This window comes from Ceratotherium simum, chromosome 6 (assembly GCF_057802395.1).
Source record: "Ceratotherium simum simum isolate JZ-2026a chromosome 6, ASM5780239v1, whole genome shotgun sequence".
NCBI classification, from domain to species: Eukaryota; Metazoa; Chordata; class Mammalia; order Perissodactyla; family Rhinocerotidae; genus Ceratotherium; species Ceratotherium simum.
In genome coordinates, this window is record NC_141905.1 from 9,843,556 (window position 1) to 9,866,827 (window position 23,272).

At 39.7% G+C, this 23,272-nt stretch overlaps 1 protein-coding gene and 1 long non-coding RNA gene across 3 annotated transcripts in view; one reads left to right on the plus strand and one right to left on the minus strand.

The window, feature by feature from the left end:
• Positions 1-14,911, minus strand: part of LOC147916759 (uncharacterized) — a 30,111-nt gene extending 15,200 nt beyond the window's left edge. The window contains exon 1 of the long non-coding RNA XR_015552436.1: positions 14,769-14,911. This is a non-coding gene — a long non-coding RNA (uncharacterized LOC147916759). The remainder of the gene's footprint in view (positions 1-14,768) is intronic.
• A 140-nt stretch (positions 14,912-15,051) lies between these two features.
• The window catches only part of BMS1 (BMS1 ribosome biogenesis factor), a 54,380-nt gene continuing 46,159 nt past the window's right edge, over positions 15,052-23,272 (plus strand). The window contains exons 1-6 of one of the 2 annotated variants that reach the window (XM_087431859.1): positions 15,052-15,135; positions 16,638-16,847; positions 17,605-17,795; positions 19,169-19,248; positions 22,139-22,327; positions 22,961-23,103. In XM_087431859.1, the coding sequence (XP_087287985.1) occupies positions 16,672-16,847; positions 17,605-17,795; positions 19,169-19,248; positions 22,139-22,327; positions 22,961-23,103 (779 nt within the window). In that variant the 5' untranslated portion in view covers positions 15,052-15,135; positions 16,638-16,671. Of the gene's footprint in view, positions 15,136-15,211; positions 15,318-16,637; positions 16,848-17,604; positions 17,796-19,168; positions 19,249-22,138; positions 22,328-22,960; positions 23,104-23,272 lie in introns of those variants that run through there. The other variant, XM_087431860.1, reaches the window with a different exon arrangement.

Genomic DNA, 23,272 nt, shown 5'->3' on the forward strand with positions numbered 1-23,272 from the left:
CCCAGATGGTTTCACTGGTGAATTCTAACAAACATTTAAGGAAGAAATGATATAAATTCTCTACACTCTCTTATAGAAAATAGAAGCAGAAGGAATACTCCCTAATTCCTTCTATGAGGTCAGCATTACACTAATACCAAAACCAGATAAAGACATTGCAAGAAAGGAAAACTACAGACCACTCTTATAAACACAGATGCAAAATCCTCAACAAAATATTAGCAAATTGAATCCAACATTGTATATAAAGAATTATACACCATGATAAGTGGGATTTATTCCAGATATGCATGGCTGGTTCAACATTGAAAAATCAATTAATGTAATCTATCATATCAACAGGCTAAAGAAGAAAAATCATATGATCATATCAATAAATGTGGAAAAAGCCACTGACAAATCCAACATCTATTCATGTTGAACTCTCAGCAAACTAGGAATAGAGGGGATCTTCCTCAACTTAAAAAAGAATTGTACCAAAAATCTTATAGCTAACATCATTATTAATGGTGAGAAACTAGATGCTTTTCCTCTAATATCTGGAACAAGGCAAGGATGTCACCCTGAACACTCCTATTCAAACCAGACTGGAAATCTTAGCAACTGCAATAAGACAAGAAAAAGAAATAAAAGGTATACAGATTAGGAAGAAACAAATAAAACTGTCTTTGTTCACAAATGATATGATTATTTATTTAGAAAATCCTAAAGAATCATCATCAACAACAACAACAAAATCCCGGATTACAGCAAGGTTGCAGCATATAAAGTTAATATACAGAAGTCTATTGCTTTCCTTTATACCAGCAATGAACACTTGGAATTTGAAATTAAAAAGAGAATACCATTTAGATTAGCACCTCAAAAATGAAATATTTAGGCATAAATTTAACAAAATATGTACAGGATCTATGTAAGGAAAACTTCAAAACTCTGATTAAAGAAGATCTAAATAAATTGACAGATACTCCATATTCAAGGATAGCAAGACTCAATATTGTTAAGATGTTAATACTCCCCATCTTGATGTATAAATTCAATTCTATCCCAGTTAAAATCCTAGCAAGTTATTTTGTGGATATTGACAAACTGATTCTAAGTTTATATGAAAAGGCAAAAGACCTATAAGAGCCAACACATGCTAAAGGAGAACACAGAGGAATGACCTACCCAACTTTAATACTTACTACACAGCTACAGTAATCAAGACAGCATAGCATTGGTGAAAGAACAGAAAAATTGACTAGTGGTTCAGAGTAAAGAGCCCAACAATAGACTCACATGAATATAGTAAACTGATCTTTGACAAAGGAGCAAAGACAACTCACTGGAGCAAAGGCAGTCTTTTCAACAAATGGTGCTGAAACAACTGGACATCCACATGCAAAAAAATAAATCCAGGGGCCGGCCCTGTGGCGTAGTGGTTAAGTTTGGTGCACTCCACTTCAGTGGCCCAGGTTCACGGGTTCGGATTCCCAGTGCAGACCTATGCCACTAGTCAGTTATGCTGTGGTGGTGACCCCCATACAAAATAGAGAAAGACTGGCACAGATATTAGCTCAGGACTAATCTTCCTCAAGCAAAAAAAGAGGAAGATTGGCAACAGATGTTAGTTCCGGGTGAATCTTCCTCAATAAATTAAATAAACAAACAAACAAATAAATAAATTCAGACACAGATCTTACATGCTTCACAAAAATTAACCCCAAATGAATCACAGACATAAATGTAAAATGAAAAACCATAAAACTTCTAGAAGATAATGTAGGATAAAATCTAGGTGACCTTGGGTTTGGCAATGAGTTTTTAGATACAACACCAAAAGTGTAATCCATGAAAGAAAAAAATAATGTTGTACTTTTTTAAAATTGAAAACTTCTGCTTTGCAAAAGAAACTGTTAAGAAAATGAAGATAGAAGCCACAGATGTCCAAAAATATTTGCAAAACATATCCAATAAAGGACTCGTATCCAAAATATTCAAAGAACTCTTAAAACTCAATAATAAGAAAACAAACATGATTTACAAAATGGCAAAAGATCCAAACAGCCACCTCACAAAAGAAGATATACAGATGGAAAGTAATCATATGAAAAGATGCTCAATATCATATACCATTAGGGAATTGCAAATTAAAACAATAAGATACCACTACATACCTATTAGAATAGATAAAATCCAACAAACTGATAATGCCAGATGCTAGTTAGGATACACTGCAAAGGAACACTCATTCATTGCTGATGGGAATGCAAAATGGTACAACCACTTTGAAAGACAGTTTGGCAGTTTTTTTACAAAACTAAACATACTCTTACCACATGATCCAGTAGTTACATTCCTAGTTATTTATCCCACTGAGTTGAAAGCTTATGTCCACACAAAAACCTGCACATGAAAGTTTAAATCAGTTTTATCTATAATTAGCAAAAACTGAAGCAACCAAGATGTCTTTCAATAGGTGAATTGATAAACTCTGGTAAATCCATACGATGGAGTATTATTCAGTGATAAAAAGAAATGAGCTATTAAGACAGGAAAAGACAGAGGAAACTTGAAGGCATATTTATGAAGTAAAAAAAGCCAATCTGAAAAGGCTACATACTGTATGATTCCAACTATACGACATTTCAGAAAAAGCAAAACTATAGACAAAGTAAAAGATCAGTGATTGCCAGCAGTTTACGGGGAGCAAAGGGAAGGATGAATAAATGAAGCATAGGGGATTTTTAGGGTGGTGAAATTATTTTTGTAGATTGATTTTGTACCCTGCGACTTTGCTGTAGTTGTTGATTATTTCTAATAGTTTTCCAACGGAATCTTTAGGATTTTCTATATATAAAATCATGTCATCTGCAAATGGTGAGAGTTTCACTTCTTCGTTACCTATTTGGATCCCTTTTATTCCCTTTTCTTGCCTAATTTCTCTGGCCAAAACCTCCAGTACTATGTTGAATAGGAGTGGTGAGAGTGGGCAGCCCTGCCTCATTCCTGTTCTCAGAGGAATGGCTTTCAGTCTTTCCCTGTTGAGTATGATGTTTGACTGTGGGTTTGTCATAAATAGCCTTTATTATGTTGATGTACTTTCCTTCTATTCCCATTTTGTTGAGAGTTTTTATCATAAATGGATGTTGTATCTTGTCAAATGCCTTCTCTGCATCTATTGAGATGACCATGTGGTTTTTATTCTTTATTTTGTTGATGTGGTTTATCATGTTGATTGATTTGTGGATGTTGAACCATCCCTGCGTCCCTGGTATAAAGCCCACTTGATCATGGTGTATGATCTTTTTAATATATTGCTGTATTCGGTTTGCCAATATTTTGTTGAGGATTTTTGCATCTATGTTCATCAGCGATATTAGCCTGTAATTTTCCTTCTTTGTATTGTCTTTGTCTGGCTTTGGTATCAGGGTGATGTTGGCCTCGTAGAATGATTTAGGAAGTGTTCCATCTTCCTCTATTTTTTGGAATAGTTTGAGAAGGATGGGTATTAAATCTTCTTTGAATGTTTGGTAAAATTCACCAGAGAAGCCATCTGATCCTGAACTTTTATTTTTTGGGAGGTTTTTGATTACTATTTCAATCTCTTTACTTGTGGTTGGTCTATTCAGATTCTCCATTTCTTCTTGGTTCAGTTTTGGGAGGTTGTAGGAGTCTAGGAATTTATCCATTTCTTCTAGATTGTCCAATTTGTTGGCATATAATTTCTCATGGTATTCTCTTATAATCCTCTGTATTTCTGTGGTATCCGTTGTAATTTCTCCTCTTTCATTTCTAATTTTATTTACTTGAGGCTTTTCTCTTTTTCTTAGTAAGCCTGGCTAAGGGTTTATCGATTTTGTTTATCTTCTCAAAGAAGATAATGAAACAAAGAAGATCTCTTTGTTTCATTAATCCTTTCTACTGTTTTTTTGGTCTCAATTTCATTTATTTCTGCTCTGATTTTTATTATTTCTCTCCTTCTGCTGACTTTGGGCTTTGTTTGTTCTTCTTTTTCTAGTTCTGTTAGGTGTAATTTGAGGTTGCTTATTTGGGCTTTTTCTTGTTTGTTAAGGTGGGCTTGTATCACTATGAGTTTCCCTCCCAGGACCGGTTTTGCTGCATCTCATATGGTTTGGTATGGCATATTTTCATTTTCCTTTGTTTCCAGATAATTTTTGATTTCTCCTTTAATTTCATCAGTGATCCATTAGTTGTTCAGTAGCATGTTGTTTAATCTCCACATTTTTGTCACTTTCCCAGTTTTTTTTGTGGTTGATTTCCAGTTTCATAGCATTATGGTCTGAAAAGATGCTTGTTATGATTTCAATCTTCGTAAATTTATTGAGGCTTGCTTTGTTTCCCAACATATGATCTATCCTTGAGAATGTTCCATGCGTGCTTGAGAAGAATGTGTAGTCAGCTGTTTTTGGATGGAGTGCTCTATATATGTCTACTAGGTCCATGTTGTCCAGTTTTTCATTTAAGTCTACTATTTCTTTATTGACTTTTTGTCTGGATGATCTATCCATTGATGTAACTGGGGTATTAAGATCCCCTACTATTATTGAGTTGTTGTAAATGTTTCCTTTTAGGTTTGTTAATAGTTGCTTTATGTATATTGGTGCTCCTATGTTGGGTGCATATATATTTATAAGTGATATGTCTTCTTGGTGGAGTGTCCCTTTTATCATTATATATTTCCCTTCTTTGTCTCTTTTAATGTGTTTTATCTTGAAGTCTACTTTGTCTGATATGAGTATGGCAACACCTGCTTTCTTTTGTTTGCCATTAGCTTGGAGTATTGTCTTCCATCCTTTCCCTCTGAGCCTGTGCTTGTCTTTAGAGCTGAGATGTGTTTCCTGGAGGCAGCATATTGTTGGGTCTTGCTTTTTAATCCATCCTGCCACTCTGTATCTTTTGATAGGAGAGTTCAATCCATTTACATTTAGGGTAATTATTGATATGTGATGGCTTAATGTTGCTGTTTTGTCACTTATTTTCTGGTTCTTTTGCATTTCTTTTGTTTCTTGTCCCATTTGATTAAGACTGCCAATTCAGTTTGTTTTTTCTGTCTTTATGACTCTTCTAGTTTTCTCTTCATTTATGTGATTTTGTTTTGATTATTTGTTTAGTGGTTACCTTGAGGTTTGTATAAAAAATCTTGTGTATGAGATAGTCCATTATCTGATGGCCTCCTATTTCTTTATACTAAGTCAAGTCAATCACTTTCCTCTTCCCCTTCTAAGTCATTCTTGTTATACCTTATTCTATCTTGTGTTTTGGGTGGGTGTTTACAGTAATGAGGTTAAATTTATTTTTGGTGAATTCCTTCCTTTGATCTTTGATTTTGGTATTTAAGTGGTTGCTAACCTATTGTGGTAAAGATCTACTATTTTTCTGAGTTTGTCTACCTATTTTTCTCCTTGCTCCAAACTTTGTATTTCCTTTCTCTTCTTTTTTTCAGGCCTGAGGGCCTTCTTGAGTATGTCTTGTAGTGGGGGTCTTGTGGCCATGAACTCCCTTAGCTTTTGTTTATCTGGGAAAGTTACTATTTCTCCATCATATTTGAAGGATATTTTTGCTGGATAGAGTATTCTTGGCTGAAAGTTTTTGTCTTTCAGTATTTTGAATATATCATTCCAGTCTCTCCTAGCCTGTAAAGTTTCTATTGAGAAATCTGCTGAGAGCATGATGGGAGTTCCTTTGTACGGTATTTTTTGTTTTTGTCTAGCTGCCCTTAATATTGTTTCTTTGTCATTGACTTTGGCCAGCCTTACCACTACATGTCGTGGAGTGGGCCTTTGCCTGTTGAGGTATTTAGGTGATCTGTTGGCTTTGCTTACTGGTATTTCCTGCTCCTTCCCCAGATTTGGGAATTTCTCAGCTATTATCTCCTTGAATTGGCTCTCTGTTCCTCTTTACCTCTCTTCTCCCTCAGGAATACCTATAATTCTTATGTTACATTTCCTAATAGAATCAGATATTTCTCGGAGACTTTCTTCATTTCTTTTTAGTCTTAGTTCTCTCTCCTCTTTCATCGGGAGCATATCTGTATTCCTATCCTCTATAATGCTAATTCTTTCCTCCATATTGTCAGCTCTGTTCATTAAAGATTCCAGATTCTCCTTTATCTCCTCCATTGTGTTCTTCATCTCCATCAGCAGTGATTGGTTTTTCTTTATGATTTTAATCTCTTTTGTGAAGAAACTCCTAATCTCATTGAATTATTTGTCTGTGTTGTCTCGTATTTTGTTGAGTTTTTTTGATAGCTATTTTGAAATCTTTGTCATTTAGGTTATGGATTACTGTGTCTTCAGGGTTGGTTTCTGAGTGCTTGTTATTTTCCTTCTGGTCTTGTGATTTCATGTACCTTTGCATTGTGGTTCCTATATTGGCTTTGTTTTTCCTCATCCTGGAAATATCTGGTTGCAATTTCAAGCCACTGCCACTGTGTGGGGGTAAAGGGCTGTGTAATCTGAGCCCCCTGCGCTCTGCCCTTGGTCTGGTTGGTCGGCTGAGCTGCAGGGTCCAGCTTGCAGGGTGGGGGAAGACTCTCTCTTTTGCCCGCTGGGTCCTTGGCGTGGGGGGCTTCTCGTCCGCCCCTCGTTATCTGCTCTCCTGGGGTGCTCAGATGTTGATGGTACCCCGTAGCAGTTCTGAGTCCTCTCTCCTCACTTCTTCCGGGGGCCCAGCACATTCCACTCTCAGATGTGTGGCAGTGTGGATCTTTCCGATCTTGCTTTTCGCTGTCTATGATTCCGTTGTTGGTCTGTGACTGTTCCTTTTGTTGTATCTTATCGGGGGAAGAGTTTACGGGAAAGCTCACTCCGCCATGATGCCACGTCCCTCTTCCCGCTGTCCTGGAGAAGGAGCTGAAATTATTTTTTTATGAGACTGGAAAGGTCCTGTCATGCTTTTGTCAAAATCCAAAATCCAACACTAAAGGTGAATCTTAATGTAAATTGTGGACTACAGTCAATAAGAATATATCAATATTGGTTTATTAAATGTAACAAATGTATAATAATGGAAGATATTAATAATAGGGGAAATGGGCAGAGATGGAATGGGTATATGAATTATTCATTATTTTAAAATACTCTATTGATAGGCCCAACAATAAAATGGAGGTGACAGAGGAATGAATTCGTGAACTTGAAGACAGAACAATAGAAATTACCCAGTGTGAACAACAGGGAGAAAATAGGCTGAAATAAAATGAACAGAGCCTCAGGGGTCTGTGGGACTATAACAGAAGATCTAACATTTGTGCCATTGGAGTCCCAGAAGGAGAGTAGAAAGAGGTAGTCCTGAATAAGTATTTGAAGAAATAATAGTTAACAACTTACCAAATTTGGCAAAAGTCAAACCTACAGATTCAAGAAGCTTAGCAAATACCAAACAGGATATACACAAAGAAATCTACTCTAAGACATATCATAGTAAACTTTTGAAAACTAAGGACAAAAAATCTTGAATGCAGTGAGAAAGAAGTGGCAATGACAATGGATCTCTCATTAGAAACCATGAACGTTGGAAGGAAGTAGCACAACATTTTTCCATTATTGAAAGAAAAGAATCATCAACCAGTAAAAATTGCCTTGGGGAATGAAGGACAAATAAAGATATTCTCAGACAAGAGAAACTAAGAAAACTTGTTGCTAGCAAGCTTACCTTAAGAATGGCTAAATGTGGGGGCCGGCCCCATGGCATAGCGGTTAAGTGCACGTGCTCCGCTACTGGCAGCCTGGGCGTGCCGGATCCCGGGCGCGCACCGATGCACTGCTTCTCTGGCCATGTTGAAGTGGCATCCCACATACAGCAACTAGAAGGATGTGCAACTATGACATGGAACTATCTACTGGGGCTTTGGGGGGAAAAAAAAAAAGGAGGAGGATTGGCAATAGATGTTAGCTCAGAGCCAGTCTTCCTCAGCAAAAAGAGGAGGATTGGCATGGATGTTAGCTCAGAGCAGATCTTCCTCACAAAAAAAAAAAAAAATGGCTAAAGAGAGTTCTCTAAAAGGAAAGGAAATTATAACAGAAGCTGTGGGATTCACAAAGGAAAAGAACACCTAAATGGGTAGCAATAGGGGTAAATATAATAGACTATCCTAATTCGCCTGAATTTCTTAAATCATACTTGACAGCTGAAGCAAAAATTATAACATCATCTGCTGTAGTGCTCAATGTATGTAGAGGAAATACTTAAGATAATTATATTTAATAAGTAAGGAGGGTAAAGGAACCTAAATGGAAGTAAGGTTTCTACAGTTCACTTAAAGTGTTATAAGATGTCAATACCAAGGGACTGTGTTAAGTTATGTATGTACACTATAATACAGAGACCAACCACTAAGGAAACTATACAAAGTGATATGCTTAACATTATAAAGAAATCTAGAATGCTAAAAAATGTTTAAATAACCCATATAAATATAAAAGTGTCAATTCTTCAGGAAGATATCATAATAATAAATGTATATATGCGTAATAATAGAGCTGCAAAACACATAAAGAAAAATTCAACAGAAATTAAGGGGTAAACTGAAAAATCTATAATTACAGTTGGAGATTTTAACACTGCACTCTCTCAACAATTGATAGCACAACTAGACAGAAAATAATAAAAACATAGAGGGTCTGAAAAACACTATCAATTACCTTGACCTAATTTACTTTCATGGACACTATGCCCAACAACAGCAGATAGTATGTTCACTAAAATAGACCATGTGTTTTGCCATAAAACAAGAATCCATGAATTTCAAAAGATTGAGCTCTTATAGATTATGTTCTATAATCACAATGGATTTTTAATAGAAATTAGTTTAAAAAAAATCCAGGAAAAAAACTCCCAAATGTTTGAAAAGATGAAAGCACACTTCTAAATAACCCAGGGTCAAAGAAGAGCCACAAAGGAAATGAGAAATATTTCAAACTGAAGAATAATACAAATGCAACATATCAAAACTTGTGGAATGCAGCTAACCTAGTGCTTAGAGGGAAATTTATAGTTCTTTCTCCTTAAAAATTCTTGTGTGTCCCCTTTGTAGTTAAACATTGCTTTTCCCCAACCCCTAGCAACTAGTGATCTGTTTTCCATCCTTATAGTTTTGTGTTTTTTGGAATGCCATATGAATGAAATCTTTTTGGCCTGGCTTCTTTCACTTAGCAAAACACATTTGAAACTCATCCATGTTGCTGTGTGAATCAATAGCTCATTCCTTATTTATTTATTTTTTTGGGCTGAGGACGATTCACCCTGGGCTAACATCCATCACCAATCCTCCTCTTTTTTTTTTTTTTTTTGCTTGAGGAAGACTAGCCCTGAGCTAACATCTGTGCCAGTTTTCCTCTATTTTGTATGTGGGACACTGCCCCAGCATGGCTGGTGAGTGGAGCAGGTCTGTGCCTGGGATCTGAACCTGTGAACCTGGGCCAGCACAGCACAGTACGCAGAACCTTAACCACTTGGCCATGGAGCCAGGTCTTCATTCCTTTTTAACACCAAATAATAGGGCAACGTCTGGGTGTACCACAGTTTGTTACCCATTCACCTATTGAAGGACATCTTGCTTCACTTTTGAGCAATTATGAATAAAGCTTCTATAAACACTTGCATGCAGTTTTTTGTGTGGATGTAAGTTTCAAATCAATTGGCTAAATATAGGAGCAAGATTGCCATACTGTATGGTAAGAGTATATTTACCTTTGTAAGAAATTGCCAAACTATCTTCCAAACTGACTGTACTACTTTGCATTCCCACCAGGAAGTTGAAGGCCTTAAGAGAATAGACCGAAATCCGCTGAAGAAGAGGGAATGCTCCCAGAGACTTCAAGCTGCAACACTGACTCTTCTCTGAGTCTCCAGCCTGGTGGCCTGCCCTATAGATTTCAGACTTGCCTGCCCCCACAATCATGTGAGCCAATTCCTTAAAACCTCTCTCTCTCTCTCCACACACACACCCTATTGGTTCTGTTTCATTTGAGAACTCTGACTAATACACCATTTATATCCATTTTTGAGATAACGTATTAAAAGCATCTGGAAGTACCTGTCAAACTGTAGGTGCTTAATAAGCATTCATGTTTTTTCTCTGACTTCTGCCTTCTATGAATATTGTTTAACAGTTTCATGTTTTCTTTTCCTGTATTAGTCATCTATTGCTGTGTAACAAATCACCCCAAAACTTAGTGGCTTACAAGAACACTTTTATCTCAGCTTCTGTGGGTCAGGATCTGGGCACAGCTTAGCTGGGGACCTCTGGCCCAGCATCTTTCACAGACAGCAACCTCAGCTGTAGTCATCTCAGAGCTTGACTCAGGAGATCAGCTTCCAGGCTCACTCATGTGGTTGATGGCAGGATTCAGGTCTGTGCAGTTAGCCTGACGGCCTCAGTCCCTCGCTGAGAGGAACCCTTAGAGGCTGTCCTCAGTTCCTTACCATCTGGGCCTCCCCACAGGGCAGCTTGCTTCATCAAAGTGTGTGAGCTGAGATGGCAATAGAGAGTCTACCCACATGACAGAAGTCACAGTCATTTATAACCTAACCACAGAAGTGACATCCCACCATTTTTGCTGGATTCCATTAATTAGAAGCAAGTCAGTAGGTCCAGCTCACACTCAGGGGTGAATTCAAGGATGTGAAATCGGGGGGTGGGGATCACTGGGGCCATGTCAGAAGCTGCCTACCACATTTTCATTTTCAAATCCATTCATTATTCAAAAAGTGGGAACTGAGTGCTTACTATATGCCAAGGACTGTTCTAGTCACTTGTGATACATCAGTGAATAAAACAGACCAAATTCCCTGCCTGCAGCAGGGAGAGGCTGTTAATCACGTGCATGTACGTTTCAAGCACCAATAAATGCTATAAAAAGTAGGGCAGGATAAGAGCACAGGATAAGGAAAGGCCTTATAGAAAGGGGACAGTTGAGCAAAAGTTTACCTTCACAAGAGGTGAAAGAGTTGGCTACATGACTATCTGGAGGAAGAGAAACCAACGCAAAGACTCAAACATAGGAGCATGCCTGTATCTTCCAGCAAGACCAAGGAGGCCAGTGGCACTGAAGGCTTTGGGGAAAAAAAAAAGGAGGAGGATTGGCAATAGATGTTAGCTCAGAGCCAGTCTTCCTCAGCAAAAAGAGGATTGGCATGGATGTTAGATCAGGGCTGATCTTCCTCACCAAAAAAAAAAAAAAAAAAAGTACACAAAGCACCAAGTGTACAGCTCAGTAAATATTTACAAAGGAAATATACCCATCAACCAGTACCAGATGAGGAAACAGAACATCACTAGCCCTCCAGCAGCTGTCCCCATGGCCCCTCCCAGTCATACATCCCCTCCTCTACAAAGTAACAATTTTCTTGACTTCTATTGCCATATGCTAATTTTGCCTAGTTTCAAACTTTATATAAAAGGAATCATACAACATGTTCTCCTTTGTGTCTGGCTTCTTTTGCTAAACATAATCTATGTTGTTGCTCATGGCAGTTTATTTTCATTATGACACACTATTCCATTGTATGGATATACTACAGTTTATTCAAGCTTTTGTTGATGGATTTTGGGGGTTTTCCAAGTTTGGACAATGCTATGAATATTCTTGTACACATCCTTCATTATATATTTCTGTGACTGGCTTATAGGGTGGGTTTATACTCAGTAATAAAAATGCTGAACCATTTTCCAGTCTGTTTATACAAATTTAAATTCCCAGTGGTGCCTTATGTGTTAACAGGATTGCTCTGGCTGCTGCATTGTGAAGTGATTGTACAAGGGCAGGGGTGGAAGCAGGAAGACCAATCAAGAGGTTTTGCAGTAATCTATGTGTGATAAGATGGGGCTCAGCCTAGAGTAGTAGTATTAGAGATGGTAATAAGTGGTTGGACTCTGGTTATATTTTAAAGGTAGAGTCAACAGGAATTTTCTGACAGGTTGGATATAGAGGACAGAAAAAGAGAAGAGACAAAGATGTGTCCAAGGTGTTTGGCCTAAATTAACTTGATGGATGGAACTGTCATCAACTGAAATAAAAACCTGGCATTCTGGTTTGAGAGGGAAGATCATGAGTTCCATTTGGGCGTGTTACGTTTGAGATGTCTACTAGACATCCAAATGGATATGTAAGGGAGGCAACCAAAGTTCAAGAGAGAGGTCTGAGTCATTGATATCAACTTGGGAGTTGTTGGCAAATGATGGTGTATTCGTCACGGTCCAATCAGCAAAGAGAAACCACAGTAATTTGAACAGGAAAAGTTTATATTAAGAATTACTAACTACAACAGGGGATTGAGGCAATGAGGCATGGGCTAGTAAGAAGAGAACACTAAAGAATATAAGAATAGCAGATCTGAGGAGCAGCCACTACCCTAGGGTAGAGATAGAGGGCCCAAGAAGAAACCCCTGCCCCTCCACCCCCAGCTGAGATCTACACCTCATTGGAGGGCTATGGCCATGGCCCACTGGTGTCAGGGGAGTCCCTGTAGGGTTGCACCAGTGGAACTTGTTGGAAATCCCTCTCTAGGTGCTGGGGAAAGGGAAGGTGTCTCAGGAGAGTCACTCCATGACAAAACTGCCGGGATGTGGTGGGGGAGAGGGAGTGGGGCACTGCTGGACACTGGACGCTGCTGGCCACCATGTACTGAAGGAGCTGGCCCTGGAGAAGTCACCCACCTGCAGAAGCCTGGCCAGGGAGCAGAGCAGAACCAGGAAGAGAGACTGCTTACTCCTGCAAAATCTCTTGATGCCCTCTACTGACAAAACTTAACATGCCAGTATCAAAGGAAAAATATTTAAAGGGCCCAATTCCATTGTTGCAGAGTAGGCAATGAAGAATGAATTTGTAGCAGAGACACAATCAATTGATAACTGATACAGATGGCATATAAAACCACAAGACAGAATGAGATCACTCAGGGAATAACTATAGACATAGAAGAGAAGAGAACCAAGCTGAGCCCTATGGGCTCCAACTTAAACAGGTCAGGCAGGAGTGGAAGAACCAGCAAAAGCCATAGAGGAGCAGCAAGGGCTGTAGGTGGTGTTCTGGGAGCAAAGTGAATCTAAGAGAGAACAGGAGGAGAGGAACCAGAGAACATATTGACAATTCTTTTGTGAAATGTTACTACAAAGGGGTGCAGAGAAAAGGTGTAGTATCTGGTATAGAAAATGGGGTGAAGAGGAGTTTATTTTGAAGATGAGAGAAATAACTGAATATTGTATGACGATGGGAATAGTCCAGTAAAAACTGATATGTTGGGGAGAGAACAGACTGACTGGAGTGATGCCCTGGAGATGATGGGATCCAGCATTCAAGTGCAGGATGCCTCTAGGTGGACACAGCAGTAGTTCACCTACAGTAATAGGCAGGCAGCAGAGGGGGAGAAGGGTGGACATGGTGGTGAAAGTCTGTGGTGGTGGGAGTCTCCCCTTCCCTTTTCTTAGTGAAGTAGGATGCAAGGAAGGGGGTTGGTGGGAAGGACTGTCGAGAGAAGAGGAGGTGTGAAATAGTCATTTGGTAGTATGGCATAGGCCAGGCAAAGTTAGAATCATTCAAGTGAGGGTGGTCAGCATGGTTCGGGTTTTCCTCCAGCTGTGTCTAATTGCCCTGCTGTAGCATGGAGCAGATGGAGAATTGGGTTTATCTAGGGCTTTCATTTTACCAAGCAGATGAAGTGACAGGGAGGTGACGGAGTTGAGAAAGTATGCAAGAGACTGATGATAATGACTGACTATGGAATTTAAGCCAGCTTAGTAGGGAGGGAGAAGAAGTCATCAGGGAGGAAGGCAGTAAGATCTGGACTGGACATACTGGTAGGGTTACAGGGGTTTTTGTTTCAGGGCATCAGAGGGAGTAACCTGGAAAGATAGGAGGTGGTGGTAAGAGTGGGATGCTTCAGGGTTGCAGTCCTCGGACCTGACCAGGTCTAGGGTATGACCACAGGAGGAGTGCGAGGCTGATGTAAGGCAGAGGACAAGAGTGGGATTCATGGAAACAAGAGGATGTTAGAAGGATTATATACCTGTACACTGAAATCTCCAAGAAGAGGGATGGTGTCGGAGAGAGTTACAAAATTATAAGGTCTTCACAGAAGAGGGAAGTGTGTACCCTATAGAATAGCCTCCCCAGCACAGCAGTGTATAGTGTATGCAGAGTGAATACCTGTGGGATGCTGAGGGAGAGAACAAGCTCGCTGTGAAAAGGCATGAAGCATGGGGGTCTCAATTACAGAGTAAGTAGTGAGAAGAAGGGGTAGAAGTAGCGAGCCTCCGGAGCATTGGTGGGATCACACTGAAAAGAAAAACCTCCAAGATAAGAGGGAGATAAAAACTGAAAATGTACCTAGCTTTGTAGACACGAGGGCATCACAGTTCACCTGAGATGGGGGTTAGATGAACTCCAAGGTGTCCCTCAGGTGGGAATGGGCAGAGCCCTGGGAAGGCAAACCTGTGCTCGAAGAAAACTGAAAGAGGCTCCGTTCCCCCAGAGAAAGACCCTCTCCCAGGGACAGAGGAAAGCCCAGGCATTTCATGCTGGGTCAGAGTTTGTCCTGGTCCTCAGAGTCTGTCGGTCCTGGGAAAAGAGGGTATTATAGCGCTAAAGAAGCCCGAGAAATCTCCAGCTCTGTCATCTTTAAAGAAGAGCAAGCGGACGAGCCAGAGCGACTCCCAACCAGGAGAGACTCCGTTAGGCCAGTCGGGCGAGGGGCGTGGTGTGTGGGGCTTTCGGAGGGGGCTGGCGCGGCGACTCGCCGGTAACCAAGACTAAATATGTTACCTCCGGCTTTTGTCCTGCACCAAGGAACGGCGGCCAGACCGCGCTGTCGCCGCGGCCTCCGAGATAACTCTGAAGTGCGCAACACCCGCAGCTGTGAGTCCCCACGCGCTATTTGCCGCGGGGCCCGGCCAGCGTTCCTAAGACCGGGCGGGGCTCCAAGGGGAGCGCACAGCGCAGACGCCGCCTGCGCCGGCCCTCAGCCAATCACGGGCCTTCCTGCCGGCTTTCCCCTGAAAGTCGTCCCTCTGCCGGTCTCTTTCTTCTGCCTGCTTGTTCCCCGCCGGCGTGTAGAGGCCGCGCTGACGGCGCATTTCCGTTTCCGGCGCTGTTCATGCGGGCCTGAAGAGCAGTGGCAAGTGTGAACTCGGTAACGGCCGCGGGCTGGGGGAGGCGGCGGCTGTGGGGTCCTTGGGGCTGAGGCTCTGGGAGGATGTTGAGTCGCGCGCGTGGTAAGGTCCTCCCTCGCTCCTCCCGGATAGTCTTTGCTCCCGAGGAGCGCCTCATGCGCTGGACAGACGTGTTTCGTATCTGCCGGACAAGTCGTCTGAGGTTGTTGGGGGAGTGGCTGAATGAATCGGTGCCGACAGCCCAGACGGGGAGGGGAGGTGGCGGGGAGAGGTGAGAGGTCGTTTCATGGCGGCGTAATCCTAGCAAGTGACTTAGACCTGATGTGTTGACTCCAGATTGTGCCCCCTGCCCCCAAAGGAGAAAGGCATCAGTACAAACTAGGAATCAAGGTGTAGTGGAGAGGAAAAATAATGTCTCTGAAATTACACAGATATTTAGTTTGGAAGCGTTCGTAGAACCCAGCTCTCCTAACTCCTGGCCAATGTTTCTTGACATTTTGCTGGTATATATGGACTTTCTGTTTCTACTGGTGTGTGTCATTGGGAAATCTCTGACTGACCTCCTACACTGCAGCATTCTGATGTGGCTGTTAGTGCACCCGGAAGATATTTGGATTTTCTCCACTAGTCACATCATAGCTGTAGCCATCTCCTAGCACAGTGCCCAGCACATCATAGGCAGACATAAATATTTATTGAGCTGAAAGTAATTCAGTGCTTAATTGAATGAAGTGACCCCTCCCCCCTTGTTTTTAACCAAGCGCTCAGACTGTATGCAGCCTGATTTCCTAAAAAACTCACTAATCCGGTGGTTCCCAATTATGGGCCTTGAATTCCTGGGACGCTCAGAAATCATTGTAAGGGTTTCTGCAAATCCACGTGGTCTCCGGGCATCATCCAGAACCAATCCTATCTCACACACTTGGTATTACTGATTTTTAAATGTGTAGAGATGATTATTATAATTTAAAAGTTACAGAATCAACAAACACTAAAAGTAATACTGCTGTCGTGTTGGAGGGTTGTTAAAATACTTTAGTTTTTTTAAATAAAATATTTTAAAAATAGTTTAAGTTTGGAAACCACTTCATTAGTCCAATTGATATTTAGGCCTGAGCTGTCTGGTATGGTAACCACTAGTCACAAATGGCTATTTAAATTTAGAATTGAATTAAATAAAATTAAAAATTCAATTTCTCAGTTTCATTAGGTACATTTTTCTCAGTAGCCACATGTGGCTAGTGGTTGAAAAGTATGGATATAGAATATTTCCATCATTACAGAAATGGACAATGCTGATGTAGACACTTATAATGAATAAAGAGTAACCTAAGCAGAGATAACTAATCTAATTTATAGCATAACAGAGAAAAGTGAAATTGGGGATAATATTAAGCAGTTTCTATCCCTGTTGGGTGAACAAATACATCTCTTCCTAAAGAAATAAATGAATTTTACTGTTTTTCCTGGGTATTATCTGGATTGTAAAATGTTTCCCCTACCCATACCCAATTCTGTGTAGGTTAAAGTTACTTGAGAATTGGTAAAAAGCCACTATGGAGACTAAGGACCAGAAGAAACACAGGAAGAAGAACAGTGGGCCCAAAGCTGAGAAGAAGAGGAAACGGCATCTGCAGGATCTCCAGCTTGGGGACGAGGAAGATGCCCGGAAGAGAAACCCCAGAGCTTTTGCAGTCCAGTCTGCTGTGCGGATGGCTCGGTCCTTTCACAGGTATGTTTAGCTGGAGTCTAGTGATTCTTCCATTTATTCTTTTTAAACAGTAAGAGCCTTTCCAGATGACGTTGGATTCATGAGTCTCTTCCAGCTCTGGAGGACATGTTGATGGTGCTGTATTTCTTTTACTAACACGTGAGAAGTCTTTCCTGTGGAAGCCACCTTGCCTTCAGCATCTGCACACTGTTTAACATTTTTGGCCCAAGAGAAAAGCTTAAGAGTTTTTCTTTATAGACTTTGTTTGTTTGTAAACTTGAAACAATTTCTGTGGTAATAGGTGTGCTTGTATTTTTTTCTGGATATGTTTTATATAATTGTAATATGTAGTATTAAATAGCTTTATTTAATGAGTCCTTATTATATGCCAGACAGTGTACTTTAAACATTATTGAATTGAATTCTGCCAGTAGGACAGCCAAATGTAACTCCAAAGCCTTTGCTCTTATTCAGTATCATACACTGCATCTGTGGTGGCCTTTTTTGTTTTGTTTTCTTTTTAAACTATTACAATCAACTAATAAAACTATCAGATTTAAGGTATATATAGTTTTTAGCAGTCTGTACTGTTGAAATCAGTCTGTTAATATATGTACTGAGGTGTAGTTATTTGGATTGGAGCCAGAAGTTAACTAGTCACTTGTCTCCGTATGTTGTCTCTTCTGCTGTCTTTAAAATCTTAACTTATAAGGATGATGCCTTTTATATTTTAAAAGTGAATTTACTTTTGTTTTGTTTTTTTTTTTTTTACAAATAGGACTCAGGATTTGAAGACAAAAAAGCATCACATTCCAGTGGTTGACCGAACTCCACTAGAGCCCCCGCCTATAGTGGTGGTGGTGATGGGGCCTCCAAAAGTTGGAAAGAGCACTTTGATTCAGTGCCTTATTCGGAATTTTACCAGGCAGAAGCTGACGGAGATCAGAGGCCCCGTAACAATCGTGTCAGGTAGGAGGGTGCTACCGCAGACTGACATGGCAATTGTTGTCATCTGAGGGACATACATGTCTTTGCTGAACATTTTCTTGACTGGTAAATGTTAAAGTAATATTGTCACTTCATATTACCTCTCTTGTACTTATACTGGTTTACCTGTAGCTTCAGAAAAGGATAGATTCCCAGAGATAATAATGATGTAGGTGCATACGTTATTCTGACTCCTATATGAATTTGCCAAGTGTGCTTCTCTGAAAGGCTTGGCAGGCCAGGCAGGCTGGCTTGGTCATGGGGAGCACCTTCATTTCACAGATAGTGAGTACTGCCGGGCACACCTGCTTGCCCTTGTGAAGCCACATTCTTGTGGAAGTGAGGGAATTTTTCCTGTGAGAACTTGTCTGCTCTATGAGATGGTGACCTTTTTAAGTTTGAGAGAAGATGAAACAAATTCCCAAAATGGCAATAGTAGAATCTGAAATCTGTTATTATAGCAATAATATAGTTGGATTGAAGCTTTTCTTTATTCTTAAGGCATTCCTGTCATCTTGACTGATTTCTTTTAATTTAATTTAGAAATAATGATTGTTCCATGAACATTCTGTTACGTTAGGTTTGAGGATGTTTTTAGCTCCAGTGGGAACACAGGAAACTTTGATAGAGGTAGAAGCGTTGGTCTGCTGCTCAACAGCAGGATCATGGTTGTCTTGAAGCCTCCTTGTCTGCCTGTTCCAGTTTGAGCACTTTATTCATATGGGTGGACTTTTGATATTACTTTAAAATTAGAGAACATAGCAAGAAAACCAAGATGGAATTTATTTTATTTCATCAGTTTTCTCCTATAAAAATGAACTTCTAGAGTACTTCTTTAAGTATATGTGATGCTTTACTGGATGCAATTAAAAATGATAATTTAAGGGGGCTGGCCCGGTGGCGTAGTGGTTAATTTTGCACGCTCAGATTTGGTGGCCTGGTGTTTGCAGGTTTGGATCCTTGGTGCAGACCTACACACCACTGATCAAGCCATACTGTGGTAGGCGTCCCACATACCAAAAAAAAAAGATAATTTGAGGGATGGTGTAGTGCTTAAGTTCGTGCGCTCTGCCACAGCAGCCCGGGGTTTGTGGGTTCGGATCCTGGGCGTGGACTTTCTCACCACTCATCAAACCATGCTGAGGTGGCGTGCCGCTGCATAGAGGAACTGGAGGGACCTACAGCTGGGATATACAACTATGTCCTGGGGCTTTGGGGAGAAAAAAGAAAGAGGAAGACTGGCAACAGATGTTAGCTCAGAGCCAAACTTCCTCAAAAAAAAATGATAATTTGAGTTAATGGACAGATTTTTTCAAGATTTTTTAAAAGTAAAATTTTCCTCTTTTCACTTATAGGTAAAAAGCGCAGACTCACCATTATTGAATGTGGGTGTGACATTAACATGATGATTGATCTGGCTAAAGTAGCGGACTTGGTAAGTCAGTGGAGGCAGCCTGGATTTCTGATGGGTACTTAACAGCGGCGTGATAGGTTATTTATCCCATGTTGAAGGGAAGAAAAGTTTATGATTATTAAAGGAATGGTGAGTGTCAACAAGGATACAGTAGGTGTGTTTGAATTGATGATGATGATGATAATTGTTATAATAAAAATGGAATGTGCACAATGAAGTGTATTCTAAAATCTAAAAACAAACCACAGGACACATAACTAATGAACGTAACTAATAAAAAGCTCACTAGGATATACATACATACATAGTACCATTTCTTGGACCCTTACCTGGCGCTGTGCTAATAGCTTTCTACAAATTTAGCTCATCTAATCCCCCATTATGCCTTAGTGGTAAATAGATATTATCTCCAGTTTACATATGATGAAATTGAGGCTCCCAGAAGTTAAGTAATTTGTCTGAGGGTGGGAACTCTGCTCTTGATGGTGCCAGAACCTCCATACTTAATGATTATGATAAAGTACATGGATTGCCCTTGAGAAGTTATCAGAGTTTATAATAGAAAATCTAGACAGTACTCAGCATATGGAAGTTGTGCAGCCTCATTTACATTTAAAAAAATGGTAATGTTCAAAAATTACCTTTTAAACTAGCAAAGATAAAGCCAAAAGAAACAAGATTTAAGCCATATTGATAAGGAAGTGTAGGGTAAGGGATACCATGTTTTTTTAATTCAGCACTTTCTGAAGAGCTGTTTAGTGACTTCCTTTGGCCCAGGAAGTCTCCTAAAATATAAAATAAAAAGTAATTTAATATAGATGTTACAACTGTGCCATTTTAATATCAGAGAAGTAAATATCATTCAAATTTTGAACATGTAATGCTACCATTAATAAAAATGTGTGTTATTGTCAACACAAAATAGTATAAACTTATTAAGCCTTGTGTATTTGAAATGATTGAAATAGTTCAGCATGAGTCATTAGTTTCTCTTTTATGTAAAATATACCAAGTCTCTGATTTTAAAAGCATACACATATTAAGAAAGATGTGTTTGTATACATCTTTTTAAGATTTAAAAAGGAACACACACTTTTGGTAAAATATTCAAACTGTACTACAGATTGCACACAATTCATGCTTTCTCTTTCCTTGCTCTGACCCTAGTCTCTCAGTTCCCCTCAGCAGTATCCTTCTAGATATGTATATAAAATATGCATACAACCTTTTTAAAGCACATGCCATTTATTCTGTATACTTCTGTGCTTTGCTTTTTTTCACTTAATATGTCTTGGAGGTATACAGTGAGTACTATAGCTCAACCCCATTCTTTTAAGGTATTCTATTGTATGTACCACACTTTATTTAATCTGGCTTATGTTGATTGCACTGCTCTGCGTTGTCATAAAGCCTCCTAAGTCACAGTGAAGGCACATGTAATGTGTAGATTTGTGTGTGCGTGCACATGTGTGTGCATTGGAGGAGTAATACAGGCTTCACTTATCTTTAGTTGACAAAGATTGTCAGCTAAGAGACTGTTTGCTGTTCTTCTGACCTTACAGCTAATTGCTTGCCCCTTGGCACTCCATGGTATCAGACAGAGTGTAGGGTTATTCCACAGCCAGCCCACTCACCTTCGACCTTTTCCATTGTCATTGGAGAACTCCACATGCCAGCTCAGCTTATGGTCTGCAGTGGCAGCTATGCTTTATCACAGTGCACAGTGGCCTACCTTCATATATTTGTGGTTTAGGACTATAAATGTTCTCTAGTTTAATCAAAGATAAGTTTTTGTTTCTATTTTGTTAAAATTTTAAATTAGCTACAGAAAGATAAGAACAGAGATGCCTTTAATATCTTAAAACTAGAAGTCTTGGGGCTGGCCTGGTGGCATAGTGGTTAAGTTCACGCACTCCGCTTCAGCAGCCCGGGGTTCACCGGTTCAGATCCTGGGTGTGGACCTATACACAGCTCATCAAGCCCTGCTGAGGTGACATCCCACATAGGGGAACTAGAAGGACTTACAACTAGGATATGCAACTATATACTGGGGCTTTGGGGAGGAAAAAAAAAACAACTAGAAGTCTCCAGGAATCAACTCTGAAATTATTTTGCATGTTTGAAGAGTCATAAATTTTAAAAATTGAACTTATCTGCTTATATTTTCTTATAGATTAGCATTTATAACTTTATTATCCTTTGACTCAATCCTAAACTGGTAGCCCTTTTTTTAGTTTCTGAGCAATTTGCTCATTACAAATTAACATATAAGATAGAGCTTTCCTGCTACATATTTCCCAGCGAAAAACTTTTTTCCCCCATGAGAAGATTGAAACAAAAATGTTTAGTTTTCTGTACATTTTTGATATTTTTGATTGATTACCACTTCCGTTTTTTGGATGCCAGAGATCTGTTATTTGATTTCAAACTACCTTACAAAAAACTTTATTTCCTGAAGTGAGTACTTTTCAAATGAAGACCAAATTAGACCCAGCCTTTTCTGAGTTATTTCTCATATATCCAAATTCTTGAAATGAAAGTTTATATTGTGGTGGGTGTTGTCTAATGGTTGCCTTTTAGAGCAAATCACAAGATGGTGTTTTCTTTGTCCTGGTGATTCCTAAGTAATCATTTGATTTAGTCTAGAGCAGGAGTTGGCAAATTGTTTTTGTAAAGGGCCAGATAGTAAATATTGTAGGCTTTGTGGGTCATGGTTTCTGTTGCGCCTAATTAACTTTGCAGTTGTAGTGCAAAAGCAGCTGTAGACAATACATAAACCAATTAACGTGGCTGTGTTCCAGTAAAACTTGAGTTATAAAACAGGTGATGGGCCAGATTTGGCCCAAGGTTCACAGTTTGCTGATGGTCTGTTTTGGGTAGCTTCCTTGAGAAATTGTGTCTTCTGTTTTAGGTTCTGATGCTTATAGATGCCAGCTTTGGGTTTGAAATGGAAACATTTGAGTTTCTAAACATCTGTCAAGTACATGGCTTTCCTAAAATTATGGGCGTCCTCACTCACCTAGATTCCTTCAAGCATAATAAACAACTGAAGAAGACAAAGAAGCGATTAAAACACAGGTTCTGGACAGAAGTCTACCCGGTAGGAAAAGAATTAATTATTGAATACTGACACTATAAACCTTTAAAAATAGACAAGATGAGTAGGAGAGATTAACAAGCATCTCTACAGGAGTCACCTCCTGAGTTTCCTTTATATATCTGTTCATAGTCCCTGGAATATTTCCTCGACATAGTCTTTATTCCAGACCTCCTGGTGTGTCATTTGTCTCTGTATCCCCCAGCACCAGGCAGTGTCTGGCTCTAAGTGTTTTCAATTTGTGGTAATAGAGTTTGTCTGAAGTATCTCCTGGTTACGGACCAGGAACTATAGTGCACACGAATTGCCACTCCTCCCTCCCCTCCATACTGCTGTGGCCCAGCAGTCACAGAACTTTTTCTGTGCCCATGGGCCTCACTGCCCTCTCTGTGCAGTTCTCCAGACAGATGCCACTGCCTAACTGGAGAGCAGTCTTGAAACTAAATGTATTTGCAGTTCTGCCCCCATGAAACCCTAACAAGAGGAGTCCTGAAAGAAGCCAGAGAACTTCTGGAAGCATTACACAGTGGTTTGCTAGAAGTCTCCCTTTCTTAGGATTGTTTCTTATTTTGAGGCCTTTATTTTGGTGCAGTATTGACAAAGATTTAATTAATTATTATTTTTTTTAATGTTTAGGGTGCCAAGCTGTTCTACCTCTCCGGAATGGTACATGGAGAATATCAAAACCAAGAAATTCACAATCTGGGTCGTTTTATTACAGTTATGAAGTTTAGGCCTCTTACGTGGCAAACCTCTCACCCTTATATCCTGGTAGACAGGTAAAAAGTGAATGTAAACTTTTTCTTTCTGGCCCACATATTTCAAAGCTAAAAAGGTTAGAGAAAGAACAGTAATAAAGCTTATTTTGTGCTTATTTTTGAATAGTAGGGGGAGAAATGTAGTTGATGGAAAATATCTACTTTTTTTGTATTATTAAAGATGCTGTAG